Raw genomic sequence first — 21,087 nt, forward strand, 5'->3', positions numbered from 1 at the left:
TTGCATGGCCGTGTGCTCGATTTTATACACCCTTCAGCAAGGGGTGTGGCTATAATAGCCGGATACACTAATTTGAATGGGTGTCCACAGACTTTCGTATATATAGTGTATTTCAGGTCCATTTTCAGGTCCAGTTTTTTACTCGCTCAAACCGAGTAAAATATAGGTCCACCTCCAAGTCGACTGTTCCGACCAAGATCAAACTCTGTTGAGGGTGCAGGATGGCCTGACTGGATTCGGAGTGCTTCCAGATCCATCTCTCTTAATCGAATGGCATGCACACGTTCCTGTTCTTGTTGTCCGGCTGCACGTTCTCTTTCCTTGTGCTTTAGCTCTAGTTTCAGTTTCCTTTTTGCCTTTAGTTCTACCTCTCGCAGTCGCACATCTATTGGGTGTACTCTACCACCCGTAAGACACTTTTCTTCCTCCTCCACCAAAGCAGTATCGACTCTTTGAATACTGTTTTTGAATCGTCATGTGCAACTTTGATGTCATAATGCTTTGCAATGACGAGCAGATTCTTCTTCGTTCCACGTAGGTTTTTCCATAAATGCTTCCAACTTAAAGTCTATGGCTTTTTTTATTACCTGTGTTTATGCAACTTTTCAAAATCATTCCACCAATCTTCGAAGCCCTCAGGGTGGATTTCAGTGATAGAAACTATACCACAAAAGTGTATTTTGAACACCCTAATATCTGGGCAAAGCAGAGCTTCAGAGTAGAAAATTAGAGCGACTACCATTCTTCTGGGCATCTTGGACGAGCCCCCATTTTGTTACGTTCCCCAGTAAGAAACCAAAAATTGTTGCTCAAACAGGAGGGGGTTACGAACAAAAACCAAAGAGAAACAGGTGAAGTTCTAGGAGGGGTTCTGAAAGACACTCATGGGGGTGTCCACTGAAAGTTGACTAGCAACAACAACTGGGACCTAAAAGACACCCACGATGAGCGACCATTAAAATTGCACCAGAAAAGGCAAACTAAATTAAAGCCTACACCAAACTTAACAACAACCAATTCCACACACTGCTGCCATCTTGTGGAAAACATCTAAATTACACCTAGAATCCTATCTCAATGTATGACCTTTCTCTTGCATTTCAAAGATGACGCATGTTTTTTAGTATTATCTTTTACCAGATATAATGTGTTATATTCTCCTACATTAATTTCGCATTTCCACAAACTTCAAAGTGTTTCCTTTCAAATGGTATCTAGAATATGCATATCCTTGCTTCAGGTCCTGAGCTACAGGTGGTTAGATCTGGGTCATTTTAGGTGAAAATTGGAAGGAAAAAAAGGGATAGATCCTTAAGAGGTTTTTAAAGACAGGAAGCAAAAAAGTGGAGCAAAACAAAAACAGTGAAGATCAGATAAAGGATTGTTTATAAATCAAATAGGGGGAGCCAACTAAAGGTGTTAACCCTCCACATCTCTCAAGACATCTGGAGCACTGTGCCAGCACAGGTGAAACACCTTACTAATGAGATGACAGACCAGCACAGGTTGAACACATACTGACCAATGAGGTAACGTCCAACCTCAAAATATAAAAAAACCTAAGCCTGTAACAACAGTAAAGTACAGAACCAAAACCAACAGAATTAACTACAAACTAACTAGTACTACATTACACTATACACTCTTCATGGTCTGTGTGCATTTTCTGCTGGTGTATCCTGAGGTATCTCCTCTCTGAGAACCTCTTCCCGCAGTGCGTACAGGCGAATGGCCTCTCTCCTGTGTGGACCTTCAGGTGCCTCTTCAGCTGGTGCTGGTGGGAGAACCTCTTCTCACAATGGGGGCAGCTGTAGAGTTTCTCACCTGTGTGGACCTTCTGGTGCCTCTTCAGGCAGGATGAGTGGGAGGAACTGGCCCGGCACAGGTGGCAGCCGAACGGTTTCTCCCCCGTGTGCATCCTCTGGTGGATCTCCACCTGTTTGGGGAAACTGAAGGCTTTCCCACAGAACGAACTAGGGAAGAGCTTCTCTTTGCCACCGGATCTGCTGATAGTGTCTCTACTACTGTCATTTGTCAATGAGCTTGTGAAGCCATTTAGTGTTGAGGCACTGGCATTGTCTGAGGTCTGGTTTAACATAAGGAGAGTGTGAGGAGGACGAAGGCCAGGGAGCGTCTGTGTTGTCTCAGGGTCCATGTTCCAGTTGATAGATCCTATAGAAGGCAGGCTGAAGGCAGCACCTGTTAGGGGGTTAACCTGAGGCGCCATCAGTCTCTCTGAATCACAACTATAGGAGCAGGATGGAGCATCGCTAGCCGAGTCTGTGTCTGTTCTCTCCCGCCTCATACGGACATCTCCCTGTCCCCGCAGACCAATTCTACTCCTCACCCTGGTCTCAGCCAGTCTGTTGTCATGGAGACTATGATCGGTTGTTGTTTTGTGTTCGACTGTCTGTTTCTGGTTGTGGTTAACAGTGTTGTTCCCCAGCCCAGAGTTGAAGATGCTGTCCCATCCACTGACCTCCACTATGTCGCCTCTGGTCCTGGCCAGCTCAGTGATGTCATCCCCCGGGCCCTTGGCTGCACCAGTCTGGGAATCCAAGATGGCCGCCCAGTCTCCACTGTTAGCCTCCAGCCAACCACCTGCAGGAAGAGGTTACAAAATAGACTTGATAAACATGGCAGAGAACTCTACATATGGAGATTCTTTGGTCAATTACCTGGTCAAGTTCATACATTGTGTGTTTTTGTATGTAAACACACGTTTAATTTTCTGAATGAAGAAAAATAAAAAAGCCAGTTGCATCACTATTCCTATTTGAATATATATTACTGTATGTAGGCTATATGTATTTCTCCGTTATCTTGCTCCCCCATCTTTAGTCCACTCAGCAGGTCAATGCTCTCTGGTCCGTCTTCTACTGTCTCCTCTTTGACCAGCTGCAGATCAGGCTTCCGATCCTCCATGTCTACTGACTGTAAGAGATACAGAGTGAGAGGATGTTGGATCAAGACATCTAATATGGGGCCTCCCGGGTGGCGCAGTGGTCTAGGGCACTGCATCGCAGTGCTAGCTGCGCCACCAGAGTCTCTGGGTTCGCGCCCAGGCTCTGTCGCAGCCGGCCGCGACCGGGAGGTCCGTGGGGCGACGCACAATTGGCCTAGCGTCGTCCGGGTTAGGGAGGGTTTGGCCGGTAGGGATATCCTTGTCTCATCGCGCTCCAGCGACTCCTGTGGCGGGCCGGGCGCAGTGCGTGCTAACCAAGGGGGCCAGGTGCACGGTGTTTCCTCCGACACATTGGTGCGGCTGGCTTCCGGGTTGGAGGCGCGCTGTGTTAAGAAGCAGTGCGGCTTGGTTGGGTTGTGCTTCGGAGGACGCGTGGCTTTCGACCTTCGTCTCTCCCGAGCCCGTACGGGAGTTGTAGCGATGAGACAAGATAGTAATTACTAGCGAAATGGATACCACGAAAATTGGGGAGAAAAAATATATTTTAAAAAAAGACATCTAATATGAGCACCCTGCTATGGAACATCTTCTGATTGGGCAATGAGGGATTGCTATGAGTACAATGCAAACATGTTAGTTGATTTGATACTATACTAATGGTCAGAAAATTCAATGGCATGGTCCCACACTTAAGACAAAATTATTTAAGACCTGACCTAATACCAGTCAGACAGTAGTTCACAGTGGGCTCACCTCAGTGAGACTGTGTGTGGTCCTGTGCTGCTCAGCTTGTTCCTCTGTTGGTTCAGGAGAAGGTGTAGTCTGGTTGTCCTCCATGACCATGGTCCCCTCAGGGTTCCCCAGACTCTCCTCCTGGAAGAGACAGGTGATACAGATTACACAGACATACACTCCCTCAGGTACGTACGTACACACACACACAGACGTTTGAGTCCTATGCCGTAGTTAAATAATTACTTCATTGTTGTTAAACACATCATGGTGGACATAAATATGATGTTGTGGGTAGAAATAAGTCAGCTAAGATAAGTCAAAAGTCATCAGACAAACCTGACAAAACTATTTTGACGTGTACAGTAGGTGTTTGTTAGTGTGTGGGTATGTGTAGGTACAGTAAGCTCCAAAAGTATTGGGACAGTGACACATTTTTGTGGGGGTATGATATTTGTGCTTCTGTAACTTTTTCACTTTTATTGTCACATTACTTTTGGTCCCCTAAAATGGGGGGAATATGTACAAAAAGTGCTGTCATTTCTAAACGGTTCACCCGATATGGATTAAAATACCCTCCGTTTAAAGCTGACATTCTGTACTTTAACCTCAAAGTCATTGTATAATTTACAATCGAAAGTGCTAAAACAGTGGTTCCCAAACTTTTAATAGTCCCGTACCCCTTCAAACATTCAACCTCCAGCTGCGTACCCCCTCTGGCACCAGGGTCAGATCACTCAAATGTTTTTGCCATCATTGCAAGCCTGCCACACACACACACTATACGATACATTTATTAAACATAAGAATGAGTGTGAGTTTTTGTCACAACCCGGCTCGTGGGAAGTGACAAAGAGCTCTTATAGGACCAGGACACAAATAATAATAATAATAAATAATTTTGCTCTTTATTTAACCATCTTACATATAAAACCTTATTTGTTAATCGGAAATTGTGAATAACTCACCACAGGTTAATGAGAAGGGTATGCTTGAAAGGATGTACATAACTCTGCAATGTTGGGTTGTATTGGAGAGTCTCAGTCTTAAATCATTTTCCACACACAGTCTGTGCCTGTATTTAGTTTTCATGCTAGTGATGGCCGAGAATCCACTCTCACATAGGTACGTGGTTGCAAAGGGAATCCGTGTTTTAACAGCATGATTTGCCAAGGCAGGCTACTCTAAATGCAGCCCAATCCAGAAATCTGTCAAAACTTCAGATTAAATTCAATTTTCACAGAACCGCTTGTTGCAATTTCGATGAGGCTCTCTTGTTCAGATATCGGTAAGTGGAAAGGGATAACGAATCCAGTTGTTTGTGTCATCCGTTTCAGGAAAGTACCTGCGTAATTGCGCACCCAACTCCCTCAGTCAGGTGCTTTGCTATATCACATGACATTGTCCGTGAGCTTGAGTTCATTTGCACACACAAAATCATACAATGATGGGAAGACCTGTGTGTTGTCCTTGTTAATGCAGACAGAAGAGCTCCAACTTCTTAATCATAGCCTCAATCGTCATCATGCAAGAGGTCAGACAATTGAAAATGATGGTCAGTAAAGAAAACTTTAAGCTCATCTCTCAATTTAAAAAAATGTATCAATACTTCGGCCCTTGATAACCAGCACACTTCTGTATGTTGTAAAAGTGTTACATGGTCGCTGCCCATATCGTTGCATAATGCAGAAAATACACAAGAGTTCAGGGGCCTTGCTTTAACGAAGTTAACCATTTTCACTGCAGTGTCCAAAACGTTTTTCAAGCGGTCATGCACGTGCGTTACCACTCCACTATGTCTCCCTGTCATGGCTTTTGCGCCATCAGTAGATACCAACATGAGCAGCAGCTACGTTTGGCTACATACTGACCGTTAGTGGAATTCCCGCGAGAGAGTAACATTTTATGTGATTGGATGTTAATTATTTGACTAGGCTACCTGTATTTGACATTGTGTTGTTATTTCGCTTAACACTAGATGGTTTAATTTCATTTTTGGCAGTGAAACGAGGCTACTCAGTCAAGAAAAAAAAAAACTCACCCCAATGTTAATTATAAAATGGACCGAAAATGTCCCAAAAATGTGTAAAAAAAAATGTGAATCACATTTTTATTTGTCGTACCCCAGACGGCATTGCGCGTACCCGTCCCAATACTTTGAGCTCATTGTATATTTAGTTATAAAGCGCTGTCAGGTGTACTGTATGCTAAATATGTATACAAAAGAGAGTCTCAATGAAAGTCTTAGAATGAAAAGTCCCATTTTGTGTTTATTAAAACATAGATAAGTTTAAAATACACCATATGAAAACCACACATACACGTCTAAACTACAAATCTGCATGATAAACTACATTCATTTTCTTATTAAGTGTCTTGGGAAAGAAATTATGTAGTTGAATGGAAGTTATAAAATAAGCATTTGGGAACATCATATACAATGCCTTCATAACATTTTCACACCCCTTGACTTTTTCCACATTTGGTTATTTTACCATGTAGAATAAAAATTGATTCAATTGAAAAAAAAAATAATTCAACGTTCTACACAAAATACTCTGTCAAAGTGGAAGAAAAATTCTAACATTTTTATTTAAAAAAATTGAAAAATAAAACACTAATATATCATAATTAGATAAGTATTTAACCCCCTGAGTCAATACATGTTAGAATCACCTTTGGCAGCTTTGAGCCTTTTCGGGTAAGTCTAAGAGCTTTCCACACCTGGATTAACCAACAATTGCCTATTATTCTCTTCAAAATTCTTCAAGTTCTTGAAGCTGTGCGCCAGAAGAGAAAATAACTTGTCCCAGCCATGAAAGCTGCCAAAGCGTGTGGGTACATTGCTTACATCCACTCTGACAGGCTTATTGTCCACCCGCAGAAAACACACACACACCAACTGATTAATGGACTGCTGAATGATTTTTTTCTCTCTTTCTTTGTTTGTTCTTTTCCATATATGTATGTCTCTGAGAAGCTACCCAAGAAAGGGCAAAAACATTTGCTCATATTAATATATGTAGCCTTAGAAATAAGGATAATGAAATCAATAACTTGCTAACATCAGATAGCATTCATATATTAGCCATTTGAGACTCACTTAGATAATTCCTTTGATGATACAGCAGTAGTAATACAAGTATAACATCTATAGAAGAGACAGGAATGCTTATGGGGGAGGTGTTGCTATATACAGTGCCTTCGGAAAAGTATTCAGACCCATTGACTTTTTCCAAATTTTGTTACGTTACAGATTTACTCTAAAATGTCATTTTAAATTTAAAAAAAAATCTCAGCAATCTACACACAATACCCCATAATGACAAACCGAAAACAGGTTTAGGCATTTTTGCAAATTTAAAAACAAAAATACATTATTTTCATAAGTATTCAGACCCTTTGCTATGAGACTCAAAATTGAGCTCAAATGCATCCTGTTTCCATTGATCATCCTTGAGATGTTTCTACAAAAATTGATTGGGGTCCACCTGTGGTAAATTCAATTGATTGGACATGATTTGGAAAGGCACACACCCGTCTATATAAAGGTCCCACAGTTGACAGTGCGTGTCAAAGCAAAAACCAATCCATAAGGTCGAAGGAAAAACCTGGGGAAGGGTACCAAAACATTTCTGCAGCATTGAAGGTCCCCAAGAACACAGTGTGCTCCATCATTCTTAAATGGAAGAAGTTTGGAACCACCAAGACTTCCTAGAGCTGGCCGCCTGGCCAAACTGAGCAATCGGGGGAGAAGGGCCTTCGTCAGGGAGATGAACCCGATGGTTAGTCTGACAGAGCTCTGAGTTCCTCTGTGGAGTTGGGAGAACCTTCCAGAAGGACAACCATCTCTGCAGCACTCCACCAAATCAGGCCTTTATGGGGTGAAGGTTCACCTTCCAACAGAACAACGACCTTAAGTACCACTTTTCTCTGTATACATCAATGATGTCGTTCTTGCTGCTGGTGATTCTCTGATCCACCTCTACACAGACAACACCATTCTGTATACTTCTGGCCCTTCTTTGGATACTGTGTTAACTAACCTCCAGACGAGCTTCAATGCCATACAACTCTCCTTCCGTGGCCTCCAACTGCTCTTAAATGCAAGTAAAACTAAATGCATGCTCTTCAAACGATCGCTGCCCGCACCTGCCCGCCCATCCAGCATCACTACTCTGGACGGTCCTGACTTAGAATATGTGGACAACTACAAATACCTAGGTGTCTGGTTAGACTGTAAACTCTCCTTCCAGACTCACATTAAGCATCTCCAATCCAAAATTAAATCTAGAATCGGCTTCCTATTTTGCAACAAAGCATCCTTCACTCATGCTGCCAAACATACCCTCGTAAAACTGACTATCCTGCCGATCCTCGACTTCGGCGATGTCATTTACAAAATAGCCTCCAACACTCTACAGCAAACTGGATGTAGTCTATCACAGTGCCATCTGTTTTGTCACCAAAGCCCCATATACTACCCACCACTGCGACCTGTATGCTCTCGTTGGCTGGCCCTCGCTTCATATTCGTCGCCAAACCCACTGGCTCCAGGTCATCTAGAAGTCTTTGCTAGGTAAGGCCCCGCCTAATCTCAGCTCACTGGTCACCATAGCAGCACCCACCCGTAGCACGCGCTCCAGCAGGTATATTTCACTGGTCACCCCCAAAGCCAATTCCTCCTTTGGCCGCCTTTCCTTCCAGTTCTCTGCTGCCAATGACTAGAACGAATTGCAAAAATCACTGAAGCTGGAGACTTATCTCCCTCACTAACTTTAAGCACCAGCTGTCAGAGCAGCTCACAGATCACTGCACCTGTACATAGCCCATCCGTAAATAGCCCATCCAATTACCTCATCCCCATGCTGTTATTTATTTATTTTTGCTCCTTTGCACCCCAGCATCTCTACTTGTACATTCATCTTCTGCACATCCGTCACTCATGTTTAATTGCTAAATTGTAATTATTTTGCCACCATGGCCTATTTATTGCCTTACCTCCCTTATTTTACCTCATTTGCACACACTGTATATAGACTTTTTCTATTGTGTTATTGACTGTATGTTTGTTCATTCCATGTGTAACTGTGTTGTTGTTTGTGTCGCACTGCTTTGCTTTATCTTGGCCAGGTCGAAGTTGTAAACGAGAACTTGTTCTCAACTTGCCTACCTGGTTAAATAAAGGTTAAATAAATTTTAATTTAAAAAGTACACAGCCAAGACAATGCAGGAGTGGCTTCGGGACAAGTCTCTGAATGTCCTTGAGTGGCCCAGCCAGAGCCCGGACTTGAACCCAATCGAACATCTCTGGAGAGACCTGAAAATAGCTGTGCAGCGACGCTCCCCATCCAACCTGACAGAGCTTGAGAGGATCTGCAGAGAAGAATGGGAGAAACTCCTCAAATACAGGTGTTCCAAGCTTGTAGCGTCATAACCAAGACGACACAAGGATGTAATCGCTGCCAAAGGTGCTTCAACAAAGTACTGAGTAAAGGGTCTGAAAACGTATGTAAATGTGATATGTGATATTTCAGAGTGTGCAAAACTGTCATCAAGGCAAAGGGTGGCTACTTCGAAGAATCTAAAATATATTGTTTTGTTTGGTTACTACATGATTCCATACGTGTTATTTCATAGTTTTGATGTCTTCACTATTATTCTACAATGTAGAAAATAGTCAAAAGAAAAGAAAAACCCTTGAATGTGTAGGTGTGTCCAAACTTTTGACTGGTACTTTTTCTTGATGTGAAGTCATATTACGTCTGCTGTTTTTGATCGACAAGACAGTTCAATGGAAACGCACCGCAATAGGCAACTGTCACATCTATTTTCTACGCAAACTTTCTAAATGTCAATGAAAAATCTCTGGGCAAACTAATGGAAACATAGTTAATGAGTTGAATCAGCAGTTTATTTTGTCTGGGGCTACAACAACAAATGTGTGCTGTTGGGAGTACTCGAGGACTGGAGTTGGGAACCACTGGCCCACACAGTACTAACACATTTTTTTAGGCTTATATATGCCTTATACACTGAGTACGCAAAACAATAGGATCACCTTCCTAATATGGAGTTACACCCCTTTTTGCCATCAGAACATCCTTAATTGGTCGGGGCATGGACTCAAAAGGTCTCCAGTGCTTCCAGAGTTGTGTCAAGTTGGCTGGATGTTCTTCGGGTGGTGGATCATTCTTGATACACACGGGAAACAGCAGCGTTGCAGTTCTTGACACACTCAAACAGGTGCGCCCGGCACTTACTAACATACCCCGCACTTAAATCTTTTGGACTTGCCCATTCACCCTCTGAATGGCACACATACATAATCCATGTTTCAATTGTCTCAAGGCGTAAAAAAATATTCTTTAACCTGTCTCCTGCCCTTCATTGACACTGATTGAAGTGAATTTAACAAGTGACATGAATAAGGGGTCATACTGTAGGTTTCACCTGGATTCATGGAAAGAGCAGTTGTTCCTAATGTTTTGTACACTCAGAGTATATCACACGTCTGGAAGCAACATTCCTCCCGAATATTCAACACTAAAATATGTTACTCGTAATTCCAAATGCAACTGCGGATCTTTTGACAATTCATCTTTGTCTTTAATGCAGGGTTTGATCTAAACGTCAGAAGCTATCGAGTGGAATGGTTTTCTGCTGGTGTATCCTGAGGTAACTCCCCTCTGAGAACCTCGTCCTGCAGTGCGAACCACCTCCCTCCCGTGTGGACCTTCAGGTGCATCTTCAGCTGGTGCTGGCGGTAGAATCTCTTCTCAGCTGTATTATTTCTCCCCTGTGTGGACCCTCTGGTGTCTCTTCAGGTTGCCAGCATGGGCAAAGCGCATGTTACACTGGGTACAGCTGAAGGGTTTCTCCCCTGTGTGGACCCTCTGGTGCCTCTTCAGGTCACCAGCCTGGGCGAAGCGAATATGACACTGGGTACAGCTGTAGGGTTTCTCCCCTGTGTGGACCCTCTGGTGGATCTCCACCTTCTGGGGGCAGCTGAAGCCTTTGTTACAGAACGCGCAGAGGAACCGTTTCTCTTTACTTTTTCCTGATGTTGCTCCCCCACCCAGAGCCTGGGCTCTAACCCTGTCGTTTGAATTCAATACCTGATCGAAAAGGACATGGCTGTGTGAATCGGAAGGCCCCATTGACATGGACACTGGGTTGTGATCCCTGAACGCGTGTAAAGGGGAGTGGGTCCCAACATTTAGATTTGTCTCCAAGCTTTCCCTGTAGTCTAAGAAGTCACTGCTGTTGCCCTGCGAGTGTCCTTCTCCTAAATGAGTCTCGTCTTCATTCCATTTCAGAGCGTCATCCTCCACTTTCACAGTCACATCATCTAAGGCCAGACCATCCCTTTTCTCATCCAGGCACTTTTCAGAATATACACTACTACTGTACTGGTTCCAGTTCCCTCTCATTGGATTAGTCTGTGTATCTAAGCCCACAGGCATGTCACCAGGTATCATCTGTGTCTCTGTAGCGTATGAACAGGACGGATCATTGACAGTCTGTAACGAGTCACTTGGGTCCTGACGGGACAGAACCGTCGTCGGGCTATGGCTACCATAAAGTAAATACTCTGAGTGGGGAGCAGGAGGACAGCCCAGTCGCCCCAGCCCCGTTGAAGTCTTGGGGTATGTCTCTGTCTTGAAGATGGTGTCCGGCGTTCCACTGACCTCTGTGATGCTGCTGGGCTGCGCTGGGGCAGTGGTGGGGTCCTCCGTGGCTACAGGGGGCGCTCCAGCCACTGCAGTCTGGATGTCTCTGCTGTGCCGTGGGTCCTCTTCTCCTTCAGCCATCTCCTGCTTAACCCCAGGACCTGCAGCCTCTGCATCTGCAGACTGACACAAGAAGAGAGGAGGTTATTACCGGTACATGAGTTGAATAACAATGTCATAGGGAAGTCTCACAAAATAAATGAGGATGTAGATGTACTGTGCATTCGAAAAGTATTCAGACCCCTTCACTTTTTCCATTTTTTTAAATGTTACAGCCTTCAATCAACTCACAACACCCCATAATGCCCAAGCGAAAACAGGTTTATAGACATTTTTGCAATTGTATTAAAAATAAAAAACATAAAAACCTTATTTTGCTATAAAGCAATTGAGCTCAGGTGCATCCTGGTTCCATTGATCATCCTTGAGATGTTTCTACAACTTAATTTGAGTGCACCTGTGGTAAATTCAATTGACTGGACATGATTTGGAAAGGCACACACCTGTCTATATAAGGTTTCACAGTTGACAGTGCATGTCAGAGCAAAAACCAAGCAATGAGGTTGAAGGAATTGTTCGTAGAGCTTCGAGACAGGATTGTGTCGAGGCACAGATCTGGGGAAGGGTACCAAAATAATTCTGCAGCATTGAAGGTCCCCAAGAACACATTGGACTTTATCATTCTTAAATGGAAGAAGTTTGTAACCACCAAGACCAAACTGCGCAATCGGGGGAGAAGGGCCTTGGTCAGGGAGGTGACCAAGAACCCAATGATCACTGTGACAGAGCTCCAGAGTTCCTCTGTGGAGATGGGAGAACCTTCCAGAAAGACAACCATCTCTGCAGCACTCCACCAATCAGGTCTTTATAGTAGAGTGGCCAGACGGAAGCAACTCAGTAAAAGGCACATGACAGCCCACTTGGAGTTTGCTAAAAGGCACCCAAAGGACTCTCAGACCATGAGAAACAAGATTCTCTGGTCTGATGAAATCAAGACTGAATGCCAAGCGTCACGTCTGGAGGAAACAAGGCACCGATCATCACCTGGCCAATACCATCCCTACGGTGAAGCATGGTGGTGGCAGATTCATGCTGTGGGGATGTTTTTCAGAGATAGGGACTGGGAGACTAGTCAGGATCGAGGGAAAGATGAACGGAACAAAGTAAGAGAGATAGATCCTTGTTAGAAACCTGCTCAGGACCTAAGACTGGGGTGAAGTTTCATCTTCCAACAGGACAACGACCCTAAGCACACAGCCAAGACCACGCAGGAGTGGCTTTGGGACAAGTCTCTGAATATCCTTGAGTGGCCCAGCCAGAGCCCGGAATTTAACCCGATCGAACATCTCTGGAGTGACCTTAAAATAGCTGTGCAGCGACTCTCCCTATCCAACCTGATAGAGCTTGAGAGGATCTGCAGAGAAGAATGGGAGTAACTCCTCAAATACAGGTGTTCTAAGCTTGTAGCGTCATACCCAAGAAGACTCAAGGCTGTATTCGCTGACAGAGGCTTCAACCAAGTACTGAGAAAAGGGTCTGAATACTTATGTAAATGAGATATATATAATTTTTTTGCCATTATGGGGAATTGTGTGTAGATTGATGTAGGAAAAACACAATGTAATCAATTTCAGAATAAGGCTGTAATGTAACAAAATGTAGAAAATGCACTGTAAGGAAGTGAATAGCTGAGGGGAGCCTTTCGGAAATAAACAGGCCACATTTGATTTACAAAGTAACACTTTTTTATGCAACACTATTACACTAACCTCTATCATGATAACTTGATGGGTTGAGGTTCCACTCCCTTCATCAACAGTGATTGGTTGGTCATCTCTCCATGTAGTGTGTTCCACTGGCTTCACAAAGCTCCTGTGGCCTCCAGTGAGATGTCCTTCACCTGACAGTGATTGGGGGAAAAGAGATGGTTAGGTACACTATTGACAGTTTTGACACTAAGGTAACACTTCTCATAACTTCTTGATATACTATTTATAGATCGATTTATGTTCCATGCATCATATTGTTTTCAATTAGTAAATAATAGGAAATGTTGTAAATCAAGAATCTGGTTAAAATATGATAGTGTCTTTGTTCAAGATAACTATGGAATCAGTGGAATTATTCCTTGCAATCCAAAAGCTGACCAACACCCAATTTGGGTCAACCATATGTGCTTAACACATGTAAAGCCACACGTGCGCTGAGGGGAACAGGGCGCTATGGCCGGCAGTCTTGGCCTTCTGCTAAATGTACCTCTTGCCATTCCTCTGTATCGATCGAGGATCTTGACACTACTGGTACGACTGGCGAGGACGCGCTCTCGCATTGTCCTCTCTGCGCGCTCCCGTGCCACCTTCAGTTCCAGTAGCTGTAGTTTCCTCCGCAATGTCCTGTTTTCTTTCTGGCTTTGAGTTATTTCCAAACGAAACACTGCATAGTCGTCGTCTACGAGTTTACAGATCTCTGCCACGGCTGCATTCGCCAGCACCTCCATGACGGAGGCTATTTGAGTGTGAAAAACCATATAGTTAGTCATTGTTAGCAGCTAGCTAGCGTTGCCTAAATAACATATGTCAACCAAATCCTATCTCCAACGCGAATTAAAAACGCTAACGTAGAAATTGTAATTGGACACTGCGGTTTTGTTGTTTGCGCAAAAGTCCGACCAAAGCCACTACATGGACTCTGTGGTCCAGCAACTGTGACGCAGACAAAAAGAAATAAGTACTTCCGAGTCACGTATTTTTGGAATCCTGAATAAGAGTCCTGTACACTTTGTAAATAATTAGTGCCAAAATAATGGAAAATGTCCACAATTATCGATATATTTTATACTAGTTTGTATGATAGTTATCATACAAATGATAATTGAAAGTATTTCTATGTGATTTATGTTTAATTTTTTAAAGCCTAAATGGTCAACAATGTTTTTTGTGTGTGTAGTCCCATCATTTATTGGACTGTACCTGATAGGATTTATGTTTATGCATTATGGCCCGCTACCATATTGTTTGAAGATGAATATTGTTTTGTTACACACACACACAAACAATGCAGATGTGTGTAAAGATTGAGCAACATAGAGTGCCTTGATGCAAAAGCTGTGGTCAATCTGGAGAGGGGAGGGGTGCATATCTCCAGGCCAGCCAGGGAGGGTAGGACACTGTAGCATCGGGAGCGGCACAAGACGGATCTAATCTACCCAACGACCAGATGCGGACAGATGAGAGCATCAAGAGACTGGGACAAGTCTGAGTGCCGGCGATAGGCTGAGCAAAGTTTAAACCACGCTCAGCCTCTACTGTGATAGGCCAACAGACGGGTTGGAACTACGTAATCACGGTATAAGAACAACTGTTTACGTACTTCCTGCCAGTTCTCTGTTTTACCCTGCGCGGTGACACAGCGAACCTGTATATACGAAAATTGCATTTGCCATTTATTGCTTGCGTTAATTAAAGAAAGTTAGCAGACCTTGCTTTTTATTTATCCTGATACCGGATTCAATTAACGCGGCGCTCACATACCACAGGAGGTTGGTGGCACCTTAATTGGGGAGGACGGGCTCATGGTAACGGCTGGAGTGGAATGTTATCAAATGTTATTCCATTCGCGCCGTTCCAGACATTATTATGAGCCGTCCTCCCCTCAGCAGCCTCCACTGGACTGTACCGCAGAATGAGCAGCAACTCTTCTTGGAGTGTAAACTTTGTGGATTTGGAATGTAGAAGTTCTCCTGAGTAGAATGATTCCCCCTTTTACTGAGACACAACATACAGGCAATTGTGTATTTGTATTGGTATTTATTATGGATCCCCATTAGCTGCTGCCTTGGCAGATAGACAGCTCGGTGCATTCAACATGTCAATTACTCTCACAAATACAAGTAGTGATGAAGTCAATCTCTCCTCCACTTTGAGCCAGGAGAGATTGACGTGCATAGTATTAATGTTTGCTCTCTGTGTACATCCAATGGCCTGCCTGCTGCCCTGTTCTGAGCCTATTGCATTTTTCCTAAGTCCCTCTTTGTGGCACCTGACCACCCAACTGAACAGTAGTCCAGGTGTGACAAAACTAGGGCCTGTAGGATCTGCCTTGTTGATAGTGCTGTTCAGAAGGCAGAGTAGCACTTTATTATGGACAGACTTCTCCCCATCTTAGCTACTGTTGTATCAATATGTTTTGACCATGACAGAGTTACTCCAAGCAGTTTAGTTTTTGAAATATTTAGGACTATTATATAGTGTTATAGTGTTATAGTGTTATGATTAGAACACAGGAAAAACCAAACTCAGAGGGGGAAATGTAGTGTTACACTTTAATGCCAGCACACCAAACAACAAGTCATGTGAGAATGTGAGCATACCCAGATGCTCAACTGAGGCACTTAGTAATCCAGAGAACCCTCTTACCCCAAGACACTTGTCAGCGTCCGTCCTAATGCTCGACCTACCACGTTGTGACCCAATGACACTAGAGGAGGTAGAAACAGAAGCAACCACCCTCAGGTGGTTAGTATTTGAGCTCCCTCCTTGACCTCGAGCCATTGTTTGGGTGTTGGGATTGTGTGCTGTGTTATAGGCTAGATACCTCTTGTGTTGAACACACCCATCCTGTGGGGTAACCATGAGGTAACTGAGGCAGGCCTAGACCTTCTATGACCCCATTCACTAGGCATTAGATGAGATCCTGAAAGAGAAGACAGACTTCCTATTAGACTACCAACAGGGGGGTCTCCCACAACTCTCTGTGAAGGCTGAAGCCCAGGGTGACCTGCTCAGTTCATCATGGATACTGTGGTGTTTGTATCATAGGAACAGGAAGGTCTATCTCTATCAACCCCAGGCCCTGCTCCATCCCTGCACTGAGACTGTGAAGAGAAGAGTCTGGGCTGCAGACTGGATCCCTGACTGGAGCCTCTGTCTCTCTGATGACCACCAGGACTGAGGTTGTTCAGTCTACCTGTCCACTGGTTGTGTTCTGTGTGGTGGTGAAGTCTCTGTCCCTTGAGGTTCGGTCCTGGTTCTGACTCGGGAAGGAAGAGCAACGGCTTCTGATCCAGGGTCAGGATTTGTGACCAGCCGCTTTAGAGTCTCTTCGCCAGCATGGATTGCAGACTAATAACAAATGGGCATTTCCATGTAAAAGGATCCATGAGCACCAACACGTGAAAATCATAGGATCATGTCAAATTGGGTGTCAAATGAAAGGTAAGAGTCTATATTTTTGGGAAATGTAGGCATATATACATATTTCAACCATTCTATATACAAAAAATAGGAATAAGCAAAGGCTTTGATTGCTGGTCAAACAGATGAAAAGGGGGACTTAGACAACACCTACCATAAAAATATTTAAAAGATATTAGAAATAGATGAAAACACAATAATGTAGCAGTAAAGACCCCTGCCAACTAATATCATCACATATTTCGTTTTGGAGAAATGATTTGCTTCTGTAGGTTTGAGAAACATTGACTTTTGCCTTGTAATTCTGTAATTTTCAAAAAGTTGTCAACATACTGGACACTGAGTATACAAAACATTAAGAACACCAGCTCTTTCCATGACATAGCTTTCACCTAGATTCACTTGGTCAGTCTATGATCTTTTATTGATGTCACCTGTTAAATCCACTTCAATCAGTGTAGATGAAGGGGAGGAGATAGGTTAAATAAGGATTTTTAAGCCTTGAGACAATTGAGACATGGATTGTGTATGTATGCCATTCAGAGGGTGAATGGGCGTGACAAAAATGTAAATGCCTTTGAACAGGGTAGCCAGGCACACCGGTTTATGTCAAGAACTGTAACGCTGCTGGGTTTTTCACACTCAACAGTTTCCCATGTGTATCAAGAATGTTCCACCACCCAAAGAACATCCAGCTAACTTGACACAACTGTGGGAAGCATTGAAGTCAACATGGGTCAGCATCCCTGTGGAACCCTTTCGACACCTCAATATTAGGAAGGTGTTCCGAATGTTTGGTATACTCGGTGTATTACATCACATTAAGGTGTAGGACGTTTACTGTATTACAGGGAACAATAGCAAGTCTATTTTGCTCCAGAGAAGTAGCTCATTGTTCCCTTGTTGGCGCATACACTAGCCTAGCTTCGAACTAACGTTAGTTAGCTATCAAGCTAGCCAGGTTATCTCAGCAGCTTGAACACAGCTCACAGCCCTTGTGGCTAGGACTACGAATTGTCCTGGGAGTGTGGCTGTTTGAATCCCTGCTGTTTGTTGCTGTTCCCATCTGCCTTGTGACCTGCCCTGTCTGGAACTGTGAGGAGTAACAGCGTACCTACAGTGGGGAGAACAAGTAGTTTGATACACTGCCGATTTTGCAGGTTTTCCTACTTACAAAGCATGTAGAGCGGCTTAATTTTTATCATAGGTACACTTCAACTGTGAGAGACGGAATCTAAAACAAAAATCCAGAAAATCACATTGTATGATTTTTAAGTAATTCATTTGCATTTTATTGCATGACATAAGTATTGATCACCTACCAACCAGTAAGAATTCCGGATCTCACAGACCTGTTAGTTTTTCTTTAAGAAGCTCCTGTTCTCCACTCATTACCTGTATTAACTGCACCTGTTTGAACTCGTTACCTGTATAAAAGACACCTGTCCACACACTCAATCAAACAGACTCCAACCTCTCCACAATGGCCAAGACCAGAGAGCTGTGTAAGGACATCAGGGATAAAATTGTAGACCTGCACAAGGCTGGGATGGGCTACAGGACAATAGGCAAGCAGCTTGGTGAGAAGGCAACAACTGTTGGCGCAATTATTAGAAAATATAAGAAAATATAAGAAGTTCAAGATGATGGTCACATCACCCTCGGTCTGGGGCTCCATGCAAGATCTCACCTCGTGGGGCATCAATGATCATGAGGAAGGTGAGGGATCAGCCCAGAACTACACGGCAGGACCTGGTCAATGACCTGAAGAGAGCTGGGACCACAGTCTCAAAGAAAACCATTAGTAACACACTACGCCGTCATGGATTAAAATCCTGCAGCGCACACAAGGTCCCCCTGCTCAAGCAGGCGCATGTCCAGGCCCGTCTGAAGTTGCCAATGACCATCTGGATGATCCAGAGGAGAATGGGAGAAGGTCATGTGGTCTGATGATTCAAAAATAGAGCTTTTTGGTCTAAACTCCACTCGCCGTGTTTGGAGGAAGAAGAAGGATGAGTACAACCCCAAGAACACCATCCCAACCGTGAAGCATGGAGGTGGAAACATCATTCTTTGGGGATGCTTTTCTGCAAAGGGGACAGGACGACTGCACCGTATTGAGGGGAGGATGGATGGGGCCATGTATTGCGAGATCTTAGCCAACAACCTCCTCCTCAGTAAGAGCATTGATGATGGGTCGTGACTGGGTCTTCCAGCATGACAACGACCCGAAACACACAGCCAGGGCAACTAAGGAGTGGCTCCGTAAGAAGTATCTCAAGGTCCTGGAGTGGCCTAGCCAGTCTCCAGACCTGAACCCAATAGAAAATCTTGAGGGAGCTGAAAGTCCGTATTGCCCAGCGACAGCCCCGAAACCTGAAGGATCTGGAGAAGGTCTGTATGGAGGAGTGGGCCAAAATCCCTGCTGCAGTGTGTGCAAACCTGGTCAAGAACTACAGGAAACGTATGATCTCTGTAATTGCAAACAAAGGATTCTGTACCAAATATTAAGTTCTGCTTTTCTGATGTATCAAATACTTATGTCATAAAATAAAATGCTAATTAATTACTTAAAAATCATACAATGTGATTTTCGGGATTTTTGTTTTAGATTCCGTCTCTCACAGTTGAAGTGTACCTATGATAAAAATTACAGACCTCTACATGCTTTGTAAGTAGGAAAATCTGCAAAATCAGCAGTGTATCAAATACTTGTTCTCCCCACTGTATGTTGCTTTCATTACAAAGACCAAAGCCGGTGGAAGTACCGTTGAGGACAGTTGTGTTTGAAGGATCTTTTAAACTAACAAAAATAGTTTGACAAGCAGTTGTTACAACAACAATAAAATAACTTCAAGTGTTGTGTCGAAATACTGTCAACTAACAAAAGAATGGATGATCTGACCAGAGAGGTCAAGGACATGAAGAACAGTTTGCAGTTCTCACAGGGTCAGCTCGATGAGTTTAAACAAGAGAACAGCAAGATGACAGCAATCTGTAATTCATTGAGAGAGGACATCAGTTCTGTATGTGAATCCATGATAAATCATATTATCTCGAGGGACAATCAAGGTGGAACAACGTTGTGGAGGGAATTGCAGAATCTCCAAGAGACCTGGACGGAGTCTGAGGACAAAGTGAGGGAAATGATCACTGAGAAACTGAAGATGGACCACAAGAAGATTGAGAGGGAGCACACCCACAGGACTGAGAAACCAATCACCGGCCCAGGTGACAAGTGGTCAAGTTCCTGAGGTTCAAGGACAAGGTAGCTGTTCTGGAAAGAGCCTAAACGTGAGAGGAATGTACATCTTCCTCAACTAGGACTATCCTGAAGCTGTGCACCAGAAGAGGAAATAACTTATCCCAGCCATGAAAGCTGTCAGAACTTGTGGGGACATTGCTTACATCCGCCATGACAAGCTCAATGTCCACCCTCTCTCCCAAAAGCCTTGAAGGGATGAGAGAGCCACGTCTGAGGGTTCATAGCTTCAACTCCGCAGCACACACACACACGTACACAAACCAAATGATTTATGGACTGCTGAATAATGTTTTTACTTTCTCTTGCTTTGTTTGTTATTTTCCATATTATGTTTGTCAGGTCTCTCCAAAAGGAGATGTGGGTGTGGAGTCAGGCGCAGGATAAAGCAAGTTTCCGAAAAGGGCGTTTAATAAACAAGGTCCAAAGAACAGGAAAAACAGGACTACAACAGTAGCCTCAAACCACCTGTACAACAGAACCTAAAAACACACCCCAAAACTGAATGACATCAAACGAAACAATCCCGCACAAAACCCGGAAGAAATGGCGAGATTTAAATACCCCCCCTAATTAACCAAATAGAACACAGGTGAAACACAAGACAGACATAACCAAAGAAAAGGAAAAAGGATCGGTGGCAGCTAGTAGACCGGCGACTACGACTGCCGAGCGCCACCCGAACAGGGAGAGGAGCCACCTTCAGTGGAAGTCGTGACAATGTCTATCTCTGATCATCTACCCAGGTAATATGTGTAGCCTTAGAAATAATGTAAATAAAATCAGTAACTTGCTAACATCAGATAACATTCATACATTAGCCATTTCTGAGACTTAGGTAATTCCTTTGATTATACAGCAGAAGCAATACAAGGATAACTTCTATAGAAGAGACAGGAATGCCTATGGGGGAGGTGTTGCTGTATATATTCAGAGTCATATGCCTGTAACGCTTAGAGAAGATCTCATATCAAGTGTTGCTGAAGTGTTGTGCTGGTCATGCTGGTCATTTATGAACATTTGAACATCTTGGCCATGTTCTGTTATAATCTCCACCCGGCACAGCCAGAAGAGGACTGGCCACCCCTCATAGCCTGGTTCCTCTCTAGGTTTCTTCCTAGGTTTTGGCCTTTCTAGGGTTTTTCCTAGCCGCTGCGCTTCTACACCTGCATCGCTTGCTGTTTGGGGTTTTAGGCTGGGTTTCTGTACAGCACTTCGAGATATTAGCTGATGTACGAAGGGCTATATAAAATAAACTTGATT

At 43.7% G+C, this 21,087-nt stretch overlaps 2 protein-coding genes across 4 annotated transcripts in view; both read right to left on the reverse strand.

Moving 5' to 3' along the window:
- Positions 1-14,072, reverse strand: part of LOC112067941 (uncharacterized) — a 47,925-nt gene extending 33,853 nt beyond the window's left edge. The window contains exons 1-6 of one of the 3 annotated variants that reach the window (XM_070437220.1): positions 13,627-14,072; positions 13,140-13,270; positions 11,329-11,493; positions 3,659-3,778; positions 2,792-2,934; positions 2,517-2,601 (exon numbers count right to left, since the gene is read on the reverse strand). In XM_070437220.1, coding sequence (XP_070293321.1) covers positions 2,583-2,601; positions 2,792-2,934; positions 3,659-3,778; positions 11,329-11,493; positions 13,140-13,270; positions 13,627-13,909 — 861 coding nt within the window. In that variant the 5' untranslated portion in view covers positions 13,910-14,072 and the 3' untranslated portion in view covers positions 2,517-2,582. Of the gene's footprint in view, positions 1-2,516; positions 2,602-2,791; positions 2,935-3,658; positions 3,779-5,873; positions 11,494-13,139; positions 13,271-13,626 lie in introns of those variants that run through there. The other 2 variants (XM_070437219.1, XM_024134860.2) reach the window with 2 other exon arrangements.
- LOC139023667 (gastrula zinc finger protein XlCGF8.2DB-like) lies at positions 164-2,305 on the reverse strand. The gene has a single exon (XM_070437233.1). The coding sequence runs from the start codon at positions 2,303-2,305 to the stop codon at positions 1,631-1,633; it is 675 nt and encodes a 224-aa protein (XP_070293334.1). The 3' UTR covers positions 164-1,630.
- Positions 14,073-21,087: the final 7,015 nt, after the last annotated feature.

This window comes from Salvelinus sp. IW2-2015, linkage group LG34, assembly GCF_002910315.2.
Source record: "Salvelinus sp. IW2-2015 linkage group LG34, ASM291031v2, whole genome shotgun sequence".
NCBI classification, from domain to species: domain Eukaryota; kingdom Metazoa; phylum Chordata; class Actinopteri; order Salmoniformes; family Salmonidae; genus Salvelinus; species Salvelinus sp. IW2-2015.

Excerpts from the sequence above, each read along its gene's own strand:
- LOC139023667 (XM_070437233.1), bottom strand. The coding sequence starts at position 2,305 with ATGAGGCGGGAGAGAACAGACACAGACTCGGCTAGCGATGCTCCATCC.